The sequence below is a fragment of the Charadrius vociferus genome, unplaced genomic scaffold (assembly GCF_000708025.1).
Source record: "Charadrius vociferus isolate BGI_N301 unplaced genomic scaffold, ASM70802v2 scaffold196, whole genome shotgun sequence".
NCBI classification, from domain to species: domain Eukaryota; kingdom Metazoa; phylum Chordata; class Aves; order Charadriiformes; family Charadriidae; genus Charadrius; species Charadrius vociferus.
This window is the reverse complement of record NW_009648953.1, coordinates 2142463-2159070: the sequence shown is the minus strand read 5'-3', so window position 1 is coordinate 2159070 and position 16608 is coordinate 2142463. Positions and strand designations below refer to the sequence as shown.

Genomic DNA, 16608 nt, shown 5'->3' with positions numbered 1-16608 from the left:
ATACCTGAAAAAGTGGTCTTTCCACCCTAAGAAGTAAGTTCATGCACATAAATGTTTTTCCATTTCTTGTTTTTATCAATGTACAGTTTATGATTTATATAAAGAAAAACAGCATACATTAGATGTTGAATCAAAAGTTTTCTTTAATCACAGCACAGACAGTGTGTCTCTGGCATCCAGGATGTTGAAATGAAAGAAGAAAGAAGCAGAATTAAGAAGTAAAACAAAAACTGCAAAATGACTTCAGAAATACTTCCCGCTTCCAGCTTCAATGCGATCTGAACAGCAATTTAAATAATGCTTATGGTTTTCTTGTAACATTTGGTTTTCAACTGTGTGGATTAGACTCAATTTAAAAGATTCTTTAGTATCAAGGACAGAACTATCACAGCTAATTTGCTAATGTTTTGTACAAAAAAATTACTGATTATAAATGAAAAAAAATTACCAACCTCTATAATGCTTAAGAAAATTGCTCTTCTCTCTGTACTATTACCAGTACTTACCAATTCAAATTCCTGTGTTACACTTACACTTATCTCTAATTAATCTCACATTTATGAGCCTGCCCAAAAGACTATCTTCAGGTCTTCAAAAACATTCAAACTCAGTGACTTCACCAGAGCCTTCCTAAGAAATAATTCTTATGCTTTGCTTATGTAGTTCAAAAGAAGAGAAAATAAAGGCTAAATAACCAATGGCGCCATTTGTCCGCAGCAATAAAGACTTCCTCATATAAGGGTATATACAATGATATATACAAAGGGAAGTCATTAACTAGCAAAAAGTAGTAAAGAACATATCAGTTTATGTACTTACCAGACCCATAAGATTGAAATCTTTGGAATTTCATTTACAACTAGGCAACTAACAAAATAGCCATACATACACTGATTTGATAGAAATTTAATACAAAGAATAACCTCAAAAATCTATAAGCTTACCGCAATTATTTTTTTTAATATTTATATTTTCTAATAAGGTTTAAGTTGTAAACATTTACTCTGAATTATTAAATAAGTAAAAGATTAGATTTTCTTTTGTTCCCCCTCTGAGACATATGAACAAGAAAAAAAAAAAAGGTGGGCCACAAGACAAAAATATAACAGAAATTCTATTACCTTGGATTTAAGATTTCACCAACAATTTCCTGCAGTTTGTCAATAAAATTAACGAAGTTTGAAAGACCCTTTACATGGGCTTTTAAAGGATCAAACAATGAAGATGCACAGCCTCTTCCTCCAAGTTCTACGGTTCGGATAAAAGATGTTGCCATCTATTAGGAGAAATATTCAGAAATATGAAACTGTAGACATATGTGAAATGTACACGTGCTGAAGTGAGCTTCTCCTACAGATTTGCAAACAGTATATAACAGCTGGTTGATAGCAGAAATAATTTAACTGAAATCAATAGAATACCTCTTAATGGCAAGCTTTGTACATCTCACCATAAATATTTGACAGATCAATACTTAAATAGTGTAGCAGTATAAAATAACTCAAGCCAAAGCAAAAATGACCCAGCTAATTTGATATTTACATTGGCCTTTTGATAGCTTAGAAAAAAACTTTATTAACACAGGCTATAGTTTTGGGGTTTTTTGTTGTTGCTGCTGTTTAAATTCTTATGCTGACCTCACAAAAACTACTCATATTCAGAGGGCTGTCTATGAACCGAGAACAATTTTAATATAAGCATGTAAAAGTTGACTTTGGTAGTATATTTATTTTCAGAGGTGCAAATAAAAATAATGTATACTCAAAGCTTCTGAAAAATTATGACAGTTAAGGCTTCTATCATCACAGGTACCCAATTCTGAAAGTTTCTATATATTTTTATATGCTATAAAGACACTGAAAACAAGAGATGTCCCAAAAGCAGTACTCCTTAAAGGACAACCCCTCAAATTTTAAAGCAACAGTCAGAATAAAAGACTTAGCAGTTCTCCAGAAAGCTGAAAGTAAAGATAACAATCCAATACGCTTGACACAGATGCAGTAATATTAATTCTATATATAAATTTTTATTTCAGATTATACAGCTAAATCATAAAACTCTTAGAACTGGAAAGAGTACAACTGGAATTACTCTAGCAAAGAAAGCAAACCTGCCAGTATTCCTGCCTTTGTGCTAAAGATTTCCTGTGGATCAAGTACAGTTCATAGGACCTTGCCTTCCCAATGGAAAATATTCTGGCTTTGCAAGATTTCTACAAGACACAGATGCCAGAAAAGACGACTTCTTTACACGGTAGAGAAGTTTCCCCTCTGGCAACTGTTAGGAAGAGGTAATAAATCCAGTCCAAACACATACTTTTTTTATACAATGTTAACAGAGCATTAGGAGCTAAAATAATTAATCCTGGAACTAAGATTTCACAAATTTTCCATATTTATTCAACCATAAAAATCTGAGAATGCAGCTGCTTCAGTGACTGTTACATACCCATACTGTTTTTCCTTGGTCTGCTGTTGTCTGCACTGAGGCCACTGTGCATGCAAAATTTGATTATTTTGAATATGAGGGACCACAGTGGTTCTTTGGAGAAAGAATTCTGACTCATCTTATTCCAACTATTTTTGAGATGGTTCTGTACTGACTATAACTACTATAAGTGTAAATGCATCTCACATACCAAACTAGATTCTTTAGCAACAAGCCTCTGTGAGCACTGCATGTTGATGCTGCAGCTTTTTATACTCCAACACAAGAGCACTGAGGAAAGAGTATACCACTGTCATGAGGGTTTTTTTCCAGGTCTGTGCCTTTGAGGATAAAATGAGCAGGAATGTCCCATACAAATCACATCCTGAAGAGTATTTATTTCAAGACTGATCAAGCTGCAAGTGACCAGAAAGCACTACCCTCCCCAAATTCTGAGTCAAAGCTGAAAAAAATGCAATACTGTCCTTTCAAATTGTGGCCTCTGTTCCAGCGTACATGTCAAAGGCAGGATTTTGTCACCAGATTGCTCTAAGAAAAGCAATTTGTACACAGAAATACTTCAGGTTCCAGATGTCTCAAGTTTAACAAATGCACAGAAAAATGCTGGTTTACTATTTAGCCAAAATACTTACTTACAGCACTTTAAAACTGAAATGCATTGTAATGCATTGTTACTGGCTTGATTTTGTTAACGTTAATGCTGATTTGTGAAATTCATTTAACCCAACCTTATCGCTTTTAGAGGTATTTGGTAAGCAGCAACATCCAGTGTAATGCCATCTTTCTTCCTTTGTCTTTTTTCTTTAATAATACTCATGACCTTACTTCACACTATTCACTGAGTTTTCAAAATTTTAAAAGCAATATTACAAAGCATAACTATATTCATGTTTAAGATAGTAAACTTTTTCAGGATTTCAGTCACTGTCTGGGATGAACTGTCTCGATGTCTGTTTTTATAATATCATATTTTAGAGCTCGAGGTACACATGCATACAATTATTATTCTTCTGTGCATCTTTAGATATCATGACCTAGCAAGCACCCATTTCTTCCCATAGAATCTCTGTTGTGTCTTTTTAACTTAGAAACCATGTTTATGGTGGTTTTTGACTCAGCTTGCAAATGTCAATCTTGCATGAGATTAAAGCAACATTTTATATTTATAGATCTATTTCATTGCCTCTGATTTACAGCAAGTTTTGTTTGACAGACATACCAGGAAAATGGACATCTTTCTCTTCTGTGAGGCGTGTTTTAGGTTAGTGAAGGCTTCTCTATCAAGTCCTCTGTCAGGAACATTTAGAATATGAGCGAATGCTAGATCATCCTTAGAATTCACCAACAGGCTTAAATATGAACACACGCACTTCTTTGCCAGGATTGTCACCTGTATAAGAAACCATCACAAAAATTGGTCATCCTGCTGCTAAATTATGTTCTGTCTTTTTCTGAAAGCTAATTAGATATGTACTGATATGATTTTTTCAAAAAGTAAGAATTTCACCTTGCATAATTTCGAAATTCTACTTTACGTATGGGGATTCTGGAAGTATTGACAAAAGCAAGCATGATTAATATGTTAAAATTGTGTATACTGTACTTGAATTTTCACAAAATATTTGAGGGTTGGATCTCTAGCTACTAAAATTGGCTATCAATTTCTACTTAGAAACCTCTTCACAGACATTACTTTTCTATCCTAAGGCAAATTACTAGCACTATTAAACCATAGAATTTGTCATTAACTTCAAATAGGCTTAGATTTTAAACTCTCCAGCTCTGCACCAGATTCAGTAATTTTTCCCTTGGCTCCCAGGGGATTCCAATCACAGAAACTCCACTGATTTTGTTTGGACAGAAATTGTGACACAGCTCCACCCCCATCACTGAAACATAACATTGTAATTGCTTACATTGCAGCACCATTTTGGACCCTGTAAGAACAACAGTCCCAGAACTGAAGAATTTACAGTTTTCTCACAAGCAAAGAAAACAAAGACCAAAAATAGGCCATTAACAAAAGGAAAGATAACGAAAAAACATATATTAGCTATGGACTTTCTTCTTATCCAATGGGATGTATACAAAAACATAGGCAGTAAAAAACCAAACATACATGTGTGACAGTCTGAAAAGATAGATTTAAGAGAATGAAAAAAGCACAAGTAATATTTTTACTATACAAGTCAGAGCAGGAAGAAAGCCATTCTGTTAGTGGTAGAAGTGCTATCTAGGGGAGAACCTTAGTTCAAAAAAGATTTTCTTATTCAGAAATATTTTGAGTGGTACCCAAATATTAAATTGAAATTGCCACTTATCATGAGAAAAGCAAGTTTGGAAATCGCTACCGCTCCAGCATTTCAAGCACTGTTATATCGTAATTCTGAGACTCTTGCTTTTGGGGTTGAAAGAGTGAAAGGAAAGAATCCATTATTCCCAGAAAGTCCTCAAGTCCTCCACTGGGACAGACAAACCTTGTTTGCTTTGCTACAGCTACCACTACAGTGGCTATTCAGATTTCTTCCATATGTAAGGGAGTACGAGCTAACAAACTGAAATCAAATAAGTTTACTTCACCTACCACTTCATTTTGCAACATTGGGAAAAATCATTTAACTCTTAGTCAAGACAATGTTTGAGTGATGGTGTACTTGTAGAAAAATTTATTCCCTGATGTTTCAAGGCAGATTAAATCTACATCGAGTGCCTGCCATAAAAGGACTATCTTCCAGAATATAAATTTCTGCACTTAACCCCATACACACCCCTACAATATACTCAAGTGATACAGAGTTTGAATACACATGTTCTAGTTTTTTAAACCAGCAACACATTAATACCAATAATTGGAAAAGGAAACTATGTTATATTTCATCTTTTCAATATATACAGAACATTACAAAAGAGAGAGAAATAATTTTTACCTTCACATTCTCCTGGCCCTGTCTTTTGACTGGTGTAGAAGGAGTAGAAAGAACAGAACCATGATTTTCTTGTACATTCATTATGCCAGAAATAAATTCCAACAGTTGAACCTTTAATAAAAAGATTAGCATAAACTTAATATTTTAAGATGACTAGAAAGCAAAAGTAGTCTTAAAGCCTGGTGAAATTATGTCTCCATCAATTTGCTAGTGTTTTGAGGTCAATGCAGCCCTTTCAACCTACTTTTGGGTTTAGTCTTTAAAAGTACAATCGTTTTAGTACAGAAATGAGGTGTAAGACTCAAATTAACTTAGAAAAAGTATCTCAAATAGTTATGTAATACACTCACACTAAAAGCAAGAACATTTAACATGTTATACAATGTTTAGGAAGAGCTCATTAACCCACCCAAGTTCTCCATCTTCCCTATGAAAACAAGAAGAAAAAAAAATTTAAGAAATTTACAGTTTCCATGCCCTTCCTGAACTTCAGTTCTCCTTATAATCTCTTTTGTGCCTAATAATCACATGAGCATTTGAGTGTTGGTTCTCTGAACGTTTAAGGAAGTAGGCAAGCTGGTTACCAGCACACTTGTCATGGAATCATACAATAATTTAGGTTAAAAGGGACCTACAGAGATCATCTAGTACAAACTCATGCTTGAAACAGGAGCAGTTTGACCAGGTTGCTCAGTGACATGCTTAGCCACTTTTTTAATATCTCCAAAGCTGAGATTCCACATGCTTTCTGGACAACCTGTTCCAATGTTTGACCACTTTTTCATGGAGAAAGCTTTTCATTCTTACTAGGGATGGAAGGTAAACAGTTTTAATCATGGTGTAACTAGTTATTCATGGTATGTTCATAACATACCTTAGTTCAGTTAATGTTCAGTTACTGATATAGCTTCCCTCATATTAAAATGACCATCTAATTAAATATACATCAAATTCAGAAGATGAAATAAACAGCAATTTGTTTAAGTCTGAAATGTTGAGAATAGGCATGAAAAGCAGACAATTAACTCCTCTCTAATTTTCATTAGAAGGTCAAAATATGTGCGTCTAATTCCAAAATTTTTTCAGTATCAATATCCTTTGTCTTTTGACCTTTCATTGCTCTAGAAAGCACACAATCAAATAAAATCATGCGGAATGCTTGTGTTTCAAACTTATCTTAATTGCTGCTTACATATATTTTTATCCAAAAACACTGAGATTAATCAAATTCATTTTTCACAGACTTTCATAGTCCAAGAGTGGAATACACACTGGAACTTTTCTAGTCTAGAACATAGCTCACATGCAGTGTCATAAGAACATCTGAGCTGCAATAAACTGCAACTGAGCTGCTGACTGAGTGGCTGAAGTGGAACCTCTTCTGGTTTCTGGAAAAAATCTAACATGGAACTACATGTAGTATAGGGAAGTTTTTGCTTTTAAGAGTGTGGTATTTTTAAAACAATAACAATTAAAAATATTTCGACTGCATATCAGCATACAACCAAAACTCCATGACACGTTAATCATTGAGCTTTGTTCCAGTCTTATCAAATCTCTACAGTTCATTTTTCAGTTCCCTTTCTGGCAAAGAGTGATATACTCATAGAAGAGCTGTGGGACCCACTCATCCAGCAGGAGAACAGAAAGAATTAATTTGAGTGAATTTAAGATCTCCTTAAAAGATTTAGTAATTTAAACTCAACTGCTTCCCCGATAGAAGAGAAAAGTAACTTGTGAATAATTCAGAGCTCCTGTGTATATTTAGAAGTGTCGCAAATCCATAACTGGAATCAAAAATATGTCAAAATAATATCAGAGATCAAACAAACAAAATACTTACAGGCGCTATGCTCTCATCTTCAGATATAAGTCCAAGACCATAGCACTTCTGACATACATCTATTAGATCTAACATATTGCTTCTTGCTAAGAAGGCATGATAAGCTTTTTTTAGATCAGCGTAATTTTCAGGTTCTTTCATGTTTTCGTATGATAATCCCAGTTTGTCATGTAACAAATATTTCCAAGTTTCCAACACATCACTAAGTGATACTGTGAAATCTCCATGGTGCTAATAGAACAGAAAAAAAGCAAAAATATTAGGGTTTGTACTCAGTATAGCTTTAAAAATAACTTTAAAACAAATTGCACACATATATATATTTAAAAAACTCTTATAACCTAAATAGTTAAGTCTATAATAAAAAAAGTTTTACTTAGAGTTGAACTTCTTCCAATGCTTTGCCTTTACATCTGAGTTTTGTTATGTGCAGTATTTGTTCCTGATCTTTAAAATTCCAGGTATGTATATTCAACTTTACTCATAAGAAAAGACATATTGACTTTCACAGGACTACTGCTTACATAAAGTTATTCATTTACAGAAATAGTTTTCAGCATGCCAGGTGTTTACAACCCAAAGTCAGTAAATCTAGCTCTATTACCTTGCTTCAAGCAGTAATCTGAGAAAACAAATGCCATATCCAAAAAAAATGAGCCTTTTTTCCTGGGTCAGTACAATTATACTTTCACATAACACTGATAGTGTTGTTACAGGGATCTAAAAAACACATTAAAGCAATGCACACCTATCCATTACTAGTACCACAGCTAACATTAACTATATAGTATAGGCTATAATCGTATACCCAGCTTCTGGCCCACTCTCCCTGTCAAAATTATTAGATTACATTCCGTGTGCCCCTCTGCCTTTTCCCCAACCTCCAAAAAGGAAAAAAGAATTACAGTCAATCAGAAAATTAGCAGAATTAATAGGGATTAACAGAGAGTTAATTTAAAAGAGCAGATAAAGTGGGAAAACAACACACACAGGTAGCAAAATAACTAACAATATTTTACTAGCATTTGAAGAATCTTTTCCTGTTCTAGGCAAAAAAGAAACTTCAAATTCATCACAAAGTAACTTAAGAGACTTGTATCACAGTTACCAGTCCCTTACTCCTTTCCAACTCTTGAGAGGAGTGCTCTGTTGACCTTTGGTGGACAGAAGCAGAAAACATACCATCAGAAATTACTAAAATCATGTTTAATTTACATATTAGTTTATAAATTTTTTTTCCAAAGGATTTACATCAAAGTGGGGACATCTGCTATTACTACTGTATTAAGTAATCATTCCTAAGCACTTTTAAAAGAGTGAACACTTAATTGTAAAGCAATAACCTTGCAGTTTTGTTGTGCAGTTCTAAACGAAAAGGAAAAAAGGGAATAAAATTTTCTTTAAAAGTTATCTCTACATGGGAGAATACCAAAGACTAAGAATGAGAAGGACTGTATAGAATCCATAATGCTACACGTAATCTCATTGATGAAGCAGAAGTAACTAAAGAACCAAAGTTGTTGGCAAAGCTGGCATGGTTGGACGTTACAAGTATGGCAGCAGGGCACAAGTGGCAAACAAAAAGGTGGAAGTGTTACAGCAGAGAGGAGTGGAGCTGGAATTCACAGAAATTTAAAAACAAGCCAGGTAAGTGACAAAGTCCTGTTAGTTGAGTCACAAATCAAGTGATGTGTTACTGAAGGAAATAGATTGCAAGCCAGCTGCCATCCAGTTGTATCAGCAAGAAGATACAGGAGAGAGCAGATATTGATGCACTCTGAGAAAGCAATAATTAAGTACAATACATAATCCTATTTGTTTAATCTCTGTCATTGTCTATTTTACTTTCAGTAAAGTACTGTTCTTTAAACCAAGTGATTCACATTTGGGAGGGGAAGGGGGAATCTCCTCACTAAGCATCAGACATTTTAATTAAGTTTTCCTGTTCAGCATGGGGGTACAAGGAACTGCAAGAAATCTGTGCCTGTGTCTTGTGGCTGCCAATAAAGGAGATGAGTGTATTGTTAAAGACTGCAATGCTGAGGAAGACAGAAAAATCAGTTTCAATCCCTGTAAACCAAGCTATGCACACAAATAAAGAATTGCATTAAGATGCTACTTATACAAGTGAAAATACATAGTAGTGAATTCTGCTACTAATTAGATTGCACTAAAGGTAATAGCAACAAAACACAGGGTTTTGAATGTAGGATTACATATTGTTTCTGGCCTCTGTAATTCAGAATTTGGCCTGTTTTTCATCTGTTGACCACTGACCCTGGACTTTCATTCCTGTACTGTTCTCTGCCTTTCCAAAATTCTAGCTAGGAGTTGCTAATCTCCCTACACACCCATACTTCACATTCTGTGCCTGTTTTCACCTTGCTCCTAAATCTTGGTGTATTATTCAATGTCCATCACAATCTGTTTTCTCATAGCCATGTTCACTGCAGACCTTTCCATACTACTATATTCTACATCCTCCTGATGTCAGCCTAGCCGCCACCACTTCTTCTTTCCCCTGAAATCAGTGACTTCCTTACTACTTGCTCTTATCCCCTCCTCTTTCCCAACTAGACTCCTCATTTTCATCCACAGCCAGCTCTTTGATCTTGACCCTTTTCAGCTGAGGTTTTTCTATTTGAGTTGGACCTCAGAATACATGCAAGAAGTAATTTTGCAACTTTAGCCAATTTTCCAGTTTTCACCAAAGAAACAGAGTTCATACTACTGGTATCTAAAGCATTCCCCAGTATATGGCAGCAAAAAAAGAGCAATATTACATGTAATTCATTATGTAACATGATATAAATGTCCTGCAACTGAGTGACAAGCCTTGCTTTGCTATGTCAATATAGACAGATAACTCTAGTGCAAAGGTTTTATTTTATTTCACGACATTTTCACATTAAGCAAATTTAATCTGGATAAAATAATTACCTAAAAACACCACTAGCAACTGAACACAAACCTAATATAAAATCGGGTCAGGAGCAATTATAGCAATTTAAGTCGTTTCAGCCCAAAAGATCCCTCCTTAGAGTTCTAGCATACTTCGCACAACTTTCCCAATAGGCCTGGTTACAAATATGATTCTGAAGTCCTGAGTCAACTATTTTGATATTGCCTAGACAAAGAACTATGAGTCAAAACGAAAGAGTACTTGTGCATATTACTTTCAGAGCCCTTTTTTCCTTCTAATTTATGCATGGGTTATGATAATTCAGCACTATGAATTTGCACGCCAGTCCACAGATTAGCAGAATATTAAAATGGCATATATATTTTCTGAAAAGCACTTGTTTTCCACTTCAGCCCCTCAAAAAACTAAGCATGTAATCATGTTATAAACCAATTTAAACAGGTCAAAACAGCAGTAGGTTGGAGGAAAAAAAAAAAAAAAAAAGCTGTTTTCTCACTTTGTTTTGAAACAAAATCCTCCAGGAGTACCAAGGTAAAGTATAACTTCAGTATGGTATGTAATAAATCAAAACCTTTCCTCACCAGATCAAGGACCTGCAGAGATTAGCAAAGTTTATATTAGTGCTGTAAAAATATTTTAAATCCAAATAAAATTGCACTCCAGATATTAACCTTCATGATCAGGTGTTCACCGTGACAGTGTATTCTATTACTTATACAGTCAATTTGTCAAGAGCCCTTGGTTTTAAAATTAATTAAAAAAATAATGTGGTGTTTTGCAGTAAGCACATGCCAACTGGCTAACAGCTTAAGAAAGTTCAAAAAGTTCCTTACTTTTATTCCACGATAGACATTGCAAGTATTGTGTTTCATAGGCATAGAAACAATAAAGTATTATTAAGTATCTTCACTTCTTGGTAGTGCAGTATGTTGTTTCCTCGCACTCGTATTTTAGAATGTCTGAAACCCAGTAGCAACATTTCATGCCTAAAGACACCATTTTTTTAGTATTTTGTAGGTATTGCAAACTTTCTAGGGCGAACTACGTAGCAAAGCAGCTTCTATTTTGACAGAAAATTGTTTTAAAAAACAGAGAGGTACATGTATTTCAGCAATATCGTGTCCTCTCCTGCCTTCCCCAAACAAATAGTCACTAACCACTTTTGGAATATGTGTGTTCAAGACTGCTGTGCTTAACCACTAACCAGGTGTTGTCTCTAGTTCTATTGTTTTCAGGCAACCTCCTGGACTGCAGCATTGCTGTCTGGCATTGCCCTCATGTTGTGCAATTCTGCAGTTTTGTCACCTCTGGTTCTACTGAGCCTTTGTTGCTCACATATGCTCTCTTACAAGAGAGAAGTTCCCAAACTGTGGTCCATAAAGCACATTAAAGTAGTATAAAGCAGCATTTTTAATAAGTTTGCCAATCCAGTGAATGTTGATCATGCCATGCACAGATTTAGAAACCAGTTTGTATAAGCACAAATGTATAGATGGAAGCATCTGATAGTTGTTATACTGCAATCAGCCAGAAGCAAAGCCAGTGAAGTTAGAAGCAAATATCCTAAGCTTAGAGAAATGTCAGTGTACCTTGTGTGGGTGATTATTTGGGACTTAACGTTTTTTGGGAGGGAGGGTAGGGTGGGGTGGGTGCATCAAGCGTAAAGTAGGAGGGCCGAAGAGAGTTGAGGTATGCTGTTTAAGGAGAACTGGAGAGCTACAGTATGTATGGGTCAGCAGAACAGTTAGTATTTGCAACAACAAGATCCTGAAATGGACAAAGTAAAAGTTGTACTCATCCAAGCAAACTATTACTTTCTAAAGTCAACATTATCAACTACAGGAGTAATAAAAACAAGCTAGAAAATTTAGCACGCTTTTGGTTAAAAAAAAAGAAAAAACCCAAAACCCCCACACCACACCCTTGCTTCCCCTTCCACCTCTCAAAACAGAAACATGTAATACTACAGTGAAGGGGGTTGGGAGGGAGAAGAGAAAGTCCTATTGATAAGCTAGGGATGATGCCTCAAGATTTAAATAGTAAGAGTCTTAACACAGATGAAACAACTCCAGCTGTTAAGCAACACAAAAATACAAGAAACAATAACTTTACTTATGATTTGGTTACACAGGGTATGGGAAAGAGAATAGAACAGTCTCAGTATATCATGTGCTTTTAAAAAAAAACCAATTATATATTCCTGGAGGTGTTCAATGCCAGGCTGGATGGGGCTTTGAGCAACCTGGTCTAGTGGAAGGTGTCCCTGCCTATGGCAGGGGGGTTGGAACTAGGTGATCTTTTAGTTCCCTTCCAACCCAAACCATTTTATGATTCATTATTTCAACCTTTTCCCTGAAAAAGAGCCTGTCCCTTGTAGAGAGGACTACTCAGCACTGGTGAGACCACATCTGCATACTCTGCCCAGTTCTGGGCTCCTCAGTACAAGGGAGACACATTGACATACTGTAGAGAGTCCAACAAAGTCCCGTGAATCATCCACAAAGATGATTAAGGGACAGAAACATCTCACATATGAGGGAAGTCTGAGAAAGCTGGGACTGTTTAGGCTGGAGAAGAGAATGCTGAGGGAAGATCTCAGCAATGTATATAAACATCTGAAGGGAGGGTGCAAAGAGGATGGAGCCAGGCTCTTTTTTTAAGGTGCCCAGTGGCATGACCAGAGGCAACGGGCACAAACTGAAAGAAACACATGAGGTTCCCTCTGAACATCAGGAAACACTCTTTTACTGTGCAGGTGATTGCTCAGGGAGGTTATGAAGTCTCCATCCTTGGAGATATTTGAAAGCCATCTGGACATGGTCCTGGGCAACTGGCACTAGGTAGCCCTGGTTGAGAAAGGGGGTTGGACAAGATGACCTCCAGAGGTCCCTTCCAACCTCAACTGTTCTGTGATTCTGTGAAAAATTATCCATGCTGAAGAACAGCAAAGAGAAAGTCTCTTGGTAGCATCACTACAATGTGCTACAAGCAACGTATCATCTAAAATTACTACAAAGTTGGTAGGAGTCTCTCATAAACTCCTGTGTCTGTCTTCCTTTTGTTAAAGGCAGTAACACTGTAAAAGAACTGTGCATTTTTCTTTATTTACCAACATGGAAAAAAGAGGATTTAAGAAAACATTTCAAGAAATACAGGGTACTGAACAGAACATAATATTCTTCAAACAGTGTATAAAATGCACTCATGGAAGCACAGGGTAGAACTAAACCACATACCAAAACTGATTTCATCCAGAATCAGAAAGAGACAAAACTCAAATTTCTAGAGGGGAAAATATATTTCTAAAATCAACAATGAAGCACTTTTTCCACCAGTCTCACAGTCCTAGTGTTAGAAGAGAGATTTACAAAACATTTAAGACAAGTCTGAGAATTTAAATTCACAGACTCAGGAAAAACAGTTGGTTTATATGATATCTCAGTTTCCCCCACTACTAGCTACAACAGTCATGGTCTGGAAATGACAAGTGATTATTTGTCCTCATAACTATCTTCTACTCCTTCTGCAAACATAGTCAACTTAAAGCAATTACCCTCAACTGAACTTCAGCTTGAGAAGGGGTATTTCTATTTCAAACCTTAAGAAAAGTTCTTCTTGAAAGTTCTCCTAGATTTTAGATCTATACAGATCAGCGTAGGTGAAAGGTATTAACTTTCACCACAAACCATACGCTACTTGTCTTTATGCCATATGGCTACAACTTTGCTATAACACAAAGTATTTTCAGAGGAATTCAAAGCATAGATTTCCCTGCCCCCTCCCCCCCCTTTTATCCCCGCTACTTGATAATGTTTATCACACAGTTTGCTACTCTTATTTTCGGTGAAATTTAAAACTAACAAATTATGAGACTTTTAAACTTTTCTGGTGTTCCCCAAAAAGCCTTGTTACTTTTTATTTCTACTGCAGATACAGATAACAGTTAAAATACCTAATCCACTAAAATCGTCCAGCCTCCCAAAGAAAGAGAATAGGTTTTTTGTTGTTGTGGTGTGGGTTTTTTTTTCAATCCAGCCAGTGAATACCCTGTTAGAACAATTATTTTTCTTGCAGTAATTGACTTTATCATAATAGACTTCTATTCTATAGGTGTTACGTTAACAATACAAAATTATTGTAATCAAATCAGATTTAACAAGGGACTTGCCTACAACTGTAATACTCTGCATCTCAGTTTGAAGTTTCAGTGCAGAACAAAATAAAACAGCCATATTTCACCCGAACATGATAAATATCAAAATGGACATCCAGCTAAAGAAACTGAACTTCAGAGGCAGCACACGCAAATGCTAAAACAGTTTTAATCCACGTATGGAAGACCAGTTTTATATATACTGGTAATTTGTCTTATTAGACCAACTAGTATAATCAGAAAAAACAAATTAGGTTTTGAGCACTTGGTCTTTCTTCAGATTTGAAGTAAAAGCAGTATATTTCAAAATAAAATTAGTTGAAAGTAGTTGCTTTATTTTTTGTTAGATCATCTCTGAAAGAAAAAGATATTTGTAGAGGGGAAGAATCTTTGCTGGAGGAGAAAAAACAAAAAAAAAAAAAAAAAGAGAATGGAGTAAACTAGTTACCTCTAGGGGAAGGAAAGAGCTTATTGTAAGCTGTTTGGAAAGAAGTAGTAATGAACCATAAAAATATAATCCTTATCATGTCTGTAACTTTTGGCATCCACAGAATAACACATTTGAGTTCCCAGAGTTGGGTTTGGAAAAATGTTTGCAGTTCTCCCTTGAGAATCACAACAAACATGACAAACAGCAATTGCCTTCACAGGTATTTTTGCATTATTGTCCTTAATCAGTTCTCTGAGAGTTCATTTTGATGCACAATCATTTTCTAATTTTACTTCCATAAGTATTGTGAGGACATTGGGATCCTCACTGGAATATATTACATTCTATGAAGTACAAATGTAGACTCCCTGGATTCTGGTATTTCTGCTGTAATGTTTATTGCAGTGTGGATGAATTGACCAGTTTTATATTTCATGTTTAGACAAGAGAGCGCGCCATTCTAGACATTTTAGACTACAAAGCGTTTTCTGGTGATGAATTCAGTTAGGTTAAAGAGTGCTTCTGTAAATATTTCTTCCAACATATAAGCTTCTTCCAGTACAACTGGTGATTTATTTTTTTTTTAAGTAACATAGAATCATAAGACGGTTCTCGCTGATAGAGTCCCTCCCCATCTTTCCTGTAGGCTCCCTTTAGGTACTGGAAGGCTGCTATAAGGTCTCCCTGGAGCCTTCTCTTCTCCAGGCTGAAGAACCCCAACTCTCTCAGCCTCTCTTCATAGGAGAGATGCTCCAGTCCTCTGATCATCTTTGTGGACCTCCTCCGGATCCATTCCAACAGGTCCATATCTTTCCTATGTTGGGGGCAACTACAAGTGCACAAACTGAAGCAGGGTTTCTGTTTGGGGGGTTTTGTTGGTTTGGGGATTTGGTTTTGGTGAGGTTTTGTTGTTTGTGGAATGTGGGGTTTTTTAAACTAAAAATTTATACTGCTTTTTTAATTTACTATGCAACATCTGGACAAGTCTTCCAACAATGGCAATTTGTTTTCATTAATAATTGACCTTATTGACCTAAAAAGATATCTTTAGGTTGTCAAAGTGACTCTTGTTCTCAACAGATGAGACACATGCAAAGGTCTGACTGTATGTTGCAACAGTTTTAGGTATGTTTCAGATGACTGCTAATGCCCACTATTCCAGCTGTGACAAGCCACAGTGCTTCTTACGGAGGCACTCAAGAGTTGCATCTCCTATTCATCATGACAGACATCTTGTACACATGCAAAAAAGGCCATATATTTCCTACTGGTACTAGATGCACACTCACAACTTATATGTATAGGTCTTCATCTGAAGAGCTTCAGAAAAAACACCAGTCAAGAATGGACTGCTGCAAGCACAACACGTGCAGCCTATACCAAATTAGTTTTATACTCATATTCTTCTCATGTCATTTCAAAGCATGCTGAGAACACTCACAAAAAACACACATCCCAAATGCCATAGTTCTCACACCCTGATCTATAGCACAGAAGAAACATTTGATGGAAATAAACAAAAGTTACATGATCAGGAAAAATACACTGAGATTTAATATTAAAGTTCAGAACTCAAATATATGCTTAAACCACTTCCATCCTCCCATCTGCCTTGTGGTTCTTTTTCTAAGCCCTGATTCAACAGATATTAATCACATCAATTTTAGTGCCTTGCTGCACCTGACCTTTGGTTAGTACTACTAAATCCCAAGAACATACTGAAAGAATGCTAACCTGTTTATTGACTTCAGCCATTGACAGTTGTAACGCCATCAGCATGCAGTCTGCTCCACAGACAGTAGTCCTTTCAGAGTTTGAAAATAAAGGCCATTGTCTTCTGAAACACTTGATCAAGTTTAAAATTTGTTGCTGGAAAGCAATCAT

General features: G+C 35.8%; 1 protein-coding gene across 1 annotated transcript in view; it reads right to left on the bottom strand.

Annotated features, from left to right (window-relative positions):
- PARPBP (PARP1 binding protein) overlaps positions 1-16608 on the bottom strand; it is a 50783-nt gene extending 34175 nt beyond the window's left edge. Inside the window, exons 1-5 of the mRNA XM_009887412.1 lie at positions 16459-16608; positions 7219-7449; positions 5376-5486; positions 3668-3838; positions 1122-1276 (exon numbers count right to left, since the gene is read on the bottom strand). Coding sequence (XP_009885714.1) covers positions 1122-1276; positions 3668-3838; positions 5376-5486; positions 7219-7449; positions 16459-16608 — 818 coding nt within the window. The remainder of the gene's footprint in view (positions 1-1121; positions 1277-3667; positions 3839-5375; positions 5487-7218; positions 7450-16458) is intronic.